The sequence below is a fragment of the Centruroides sculpturatus genome, unplaced genomic scaffold, assembly GCF_000671375.1.
Source record: "Centruroides sculpturatus isolate CEXI.00-Female unplaced genomic scaffold, Cexi_2.0 scaffold3566, whole genome shotgun sequence".
Taxonomy (NCBI): Eukaryota; Metazoa; Arthropoda; class Arachnida; order Scorpiones; family Buthidae; genus Centruroides; species Centruroides sculpturatus.
In genome coordinates, this window is record NW_019392618.1 from 1 (window position 1) to 4,901 (window position 4,901).

The 4,901-nt window shown below is 30.1% G+C and overlaps 1 protein-coding gene across 1 annotated transcript; it reads right to left on the bottom strand.

Moving 5' to 3' along the window:
* Positions 1-192: 192 nt before the first annotated feature.
* LOC111617729 (protein held out wings-like) lies at positions 193-862 on the bottom strand. Its single transcript, XM_023359017.1, has one exon. It carries the CDS (start codon positions 799-801, stop codon positions 481-483), a length of 321 nt encoding a protein of 106 aa, XP_023214785.1. The 5' UTR covers positions 802-862; the 3' UTR covers positions 193-480.
* Positions 863-4,901: the final 4,039 nt, after the last annotated feature.

Genomic DNA, 4,901 nt, shown 5'->3' on the forward strand with positions numbered 1-4,901 from the left:
AGGTGCCATTAGATGAGGAGTGTCAGCTTCTTATAATAAAAACAGTATTATTATTATTGATATATGAAAGAAAAATAATGAAATACAATATGCATAAACATAACTACACAAGGGAGCTGCCCTTAATTTCTAAGTCACAGAGAATAATATTCAAGTACAATATACACTTCATCTAAAACAATAAATCACCATCTAGAAAACTTCACTAACCAAAAAATTGAAAAAAGTTATTTTTTTTCCACTTTAAAAATTAGTCAGAAAAACTGTGCTTGGGTTACTTGTTTTTGATTTCGTTTTACCTGGCAGTAACAAAAGATGGCAGCTCTACACTTTCCTGTTTACAATGACAGAAAAACTATTTTCCAGATGACATGAGGATCAGAACTGATAAATTGGCACATGAACATCAGTAGTCAACAGGTTAGTAGTACTCTTGGAGCTTACGGAGGTGATCATGTGATGATGAAGTCTTGGATGAATTTAAGAGAGAGAGCCAACCCTTTGGTAGGGATGGTCTCGTATAGCCAAATGATGCTTTTGTTTAGCCACTGCACCACTTGATGAATGTTCAGCAGCAAAATCTGCCAAAAGTGGAGATGCTGCTAATGCCGCAAACTGATGATAATCTGCATATGGAGCATAAAGTAATCCTGCATCTGTAGGAGTAATGTGTGGAGGTGGTGCACTTCCATTGAGTAGTGTGGCACCAGCCATTGGAAGACGTGGAGATAAGATTAATGGTGCTCCCAATGGATTTCCGGGAGTTTGGAGAGGTGCAGAGATGGTAATTGGAGATGCCATTAGATGAAGAGTGTCGGCTTTGCCTGTTTTTGAACTGCTATCTCGATAAGTACCATTTATAACATAAATTGAAGATATTCTTTAAAAAATCATATATGAAAAAATAATACACTTTTTCAAACTTCATCAATTTACTAGGAAATTCTTAAAGTTATATCTTTCAAATATCAGCTAAAAGAGAATGTAATATTTAGAATATACTGATTTAGGGCAATCTATTTTGTTTAAAGAAATATTTAATAAAATTGACTTACTAAAATTACATTATAAATTCCTATGTAAAACCAATCTAAATATAGCATCATTATAGCCTAATAGTTTCTAATAAAGTATTGGAATTTTGAAAAAAAAAAAAAAAAATTACAAAATTTCTTTTTATTTGCTTTTCAAAACCGCAATGCAGCATAATAATCAACACTTGGCATAACTCATTCATTTATTTCAGCTTTTGTTGAGATGCGTTCTACACACATTTCGGGCTTTGTTTTGCCCCTCCTCAGTCAACTTTTAAAAACCCTTTTAAAATCAAAAATTCCATCTTTTGATGTATTTCTACAAGCCTGAATCATACACTATATATTAGATTGTTTCAAGTACTAGGCTGAAATTTAATCCTACTTGTTACCTACCAGACCTACACTTTCGCAATTAGACTTTACTAGACTTCGAAAAAGATTCTTTGAAATATCAAGAAAAGACTATAACGGACATGTAGCACAGTTCTTCTTTTATACCAACACTAAATAACTCAACTAAACTTCACAGCATTTAATGGTGTTATTCTTTTATGGTGATTTGCATAAATTTAATAATTGAATAAATTTTTTAGAAGAAAAAATTTTTGGAAGAAAGCATTATTATGCAAATCACCATAAAAGAATAACACCATTAAATGCTGTGAAGTTTAGTTGAGTTGTTTAGTGTTAATATAAAAGAAGAACTGTGTTCATGTCCGTTATAGTCTTTTCTTGATATTTCAAAGAATCTTTTTCGAAGTCTAGTAAAGTCTAATTGCGAAAGTCTAGGTCTGGTAGGTAACAAGTAGGATTAAATTTCAGCCTAGTACTTGAAACAATCTAATATATAGTGTATGATTCCGGCTTGTAGAAATACATCAAAAGATGGAATTTTTGATTTTAAAAGGGTTTTTAAAAGTTGACTGAGGAGGGGCAAAACAAAGCCCGAAATGTGTGTAGAACGCATCTCAACAAAAGCTGAAATAAATGAATGAGTTATGCCAAGTGTTGATTATTACGCTGCATTGCAGTTTTGAAAAACAAATATAAAGATACAACACTGTTTCGAAATACGAAAGACAAAAATTCTTATGAACAAATTCTACGAGTGTCCTTCCTTTTTGTCCTTTCATACACCAATAGGAAATATCCAATCTTGTGGTGAAGTCAACCTTTATTTCCTATTGGTGTATGAAATGACAAAAAGGAAGGAGGACACTTGTTGAATTCGTCCATAAGAAATTTTGTAAATTTTTTTCAAAATTATAATTATTGTCCTGGCATTAAATTTTATTTTAAAGTATAGGAATACAAAGCAAGTAAATATTTTAGAATAGTTTCATATTTTCAAGAAAATTTATATTTTTACAGAAAAAGACTTTCCAGAGTAAAATGGTAACTTGTTGAGTCTTAATATAAACATAGTTTTTTTATTTAAATTAAACTGATAATGGAAAATAACTGTTCAATTAAAATAGTGAACTAAGCAAAAATTTAAAAATGGAATAAATATGATTATATTGACACACAAAGCCTAAATTATATTATTAATAAAATCTGGTTTGTTATTTGATTGGAATAAATATATCTAACTATAGATAAGATTAAAATTTTGTTAATGTAAATGAATAAAAATCTTACCTTAAAAGAGTAGAATGTACTCTCTGCATGGCTTCTCGTTTCTTTGTTCTATGTTGTTTAGCAACTTTATCTGCTAAAGATAAGGCTATTCTTTCACGAGCTGGCAAGTCTGGAATTTTAAATTGTGGTCCTCCTACATTTTGAGGTAAAGGAGTGTTGCTGCCATCTAGACGAAACGGAGTACCTTCAATTTCTCCCCAAGTCATTAGAGGAGACTCACAAACACCTGTAGAACATCAGATGGTTAATGTTAATGCATCAGATCATATAGTTTAAAATTAAATACATAATTTTTTAAAAATTATATTCAAACAGGAAAATCAATCATATACTTGTATTCATAAAGAAATTAAAGCTCTATATTTGCTAATAATGCATACTCATTAAAATTTGCCATTGACAAATATGCTAATATCAAATTATTTGATTCCTTCAAATGAAACAGATTCAGACATCCAATGCAAGTATGCGATTTATTGTACAGTACATGTAAAGATTTACAATAGATTCTTCAGGCCTTCAGCAAGTGTACTATGTCGATAGTACATTCACTGTGGGGCCTGAAGAATCTATTTGCCCTATAACAAATACATTCTTCTCTAGTAATGTACTTGCTTAATATCATCTGTGTTACCATTAGAGTATATGTTTCATTTAAAGAAAGCAAATAATTAAAGTACCTATTATTATTATAACTTTCATATAAAAGAAAAATCATCAAAAAGCATGCTTTTAATTTCCACTTAAAGATCCTATTACTAATGAGTATTTAATCCTCAATTAATAAATATATATGAAAAGAACTATAAAATACTATATTAATATTAAAAGTTGAAACATGTTTTTAAATTTTCTACATAATTATTATTATAAAATGATAAAAAATACTTTGGGGCAATCTTCCTTAATATCTTTAATATTTAAGATAAATTTAAATAAATATTTATTAAACTTGAATTACTGTATGTATTAAGATAGAAACACAATTTTCATATATATTTACAGAGTGGTCCACTTTAATCAATCCACTGGAATAACTCAAAAAATACAAACACAACAAAAAACTCATTGAATCAAAAATATTAGACTTCAGGGGACCACAAGATCAGGTGATCAGTTTTGTCATAGATAGTGTTACAATCGGTGAAAACTGGGTCAACTTTATTTTCTTAAATGGAAACACCCATTTTTATCACATTCTGATTCCACATCAGAAACAAACAAACGAATGTTTGAACTTTTATGTGGCTATCACACCATGTGTATATGCATCTATCGATATCTGTGAAGTTCATTGCTAAAAAATTATTAGGAAACTTATTATTTGTTGGAATTATTCTTTTCCTTCAAATAATGAACTGAAACAAAAACACAAACCACAGCTTGAGGTTATCTTTAACTTAATATATTTCATTCATTCATTATTTCTTTACGAAACTCTATGATGATCAATACATTTATCATTTAATTTAAACTATTAGTGAAGTTCTTGTGTGGTCATCACTTGCCATTAGGCATCACTCTGCACATTGTCTCTTGACTAAACGTGTTTAAGTACTTTTGAAAAAATCTTTAATTATTTGTAGTTTATTGATATCCATAACTTTGGGAATAGTACAGTAGATCCCCCTATAAGACGGGTTCCTATAATTACGATTCCTATAAGACAGCGAAAAAATTGTGGCGGTATCTGTAAACAATGGTAAAAAAACTCTTATAATTACGTAAAATGTCATCGGGCAGCCGAACTACTTTCCGCCGTCCAGTGCCACGCTACACAGTTTAGGCAGGTAAATTGAGTTTAGTATTGTCTGTACATATAATTATATATAAATTAGGTACTGTATATATAATTATATATTAACTTAATTTATTGTAACTTTTTTATAATTATATATATACTTTCCGCCGTCTAGTGCCACGCTACGGACAGTTTAGGCGAGCTATTGTCTGTACAGTATGTAAATTAGATACCGTAAGTCTAATACAGTACTGTAATTTTATACATTTCTTGTGAAAGAAACATTTCTTATTCAACGGCCATAAAAATTATTTATATTAATGATGTCTCTAAAGGTCAAGTTATTTTTCTGTGAAAAATTTGTTATCAGATATCGCGGCCACCATTTGGTGTGCTGCTCCGTGACGAAAACAAGCTTAAGCAATGGCGACGTTGAACAGTGCACACTCGGTAAGTAATCCTACAATTTTTTGTTTATAGCA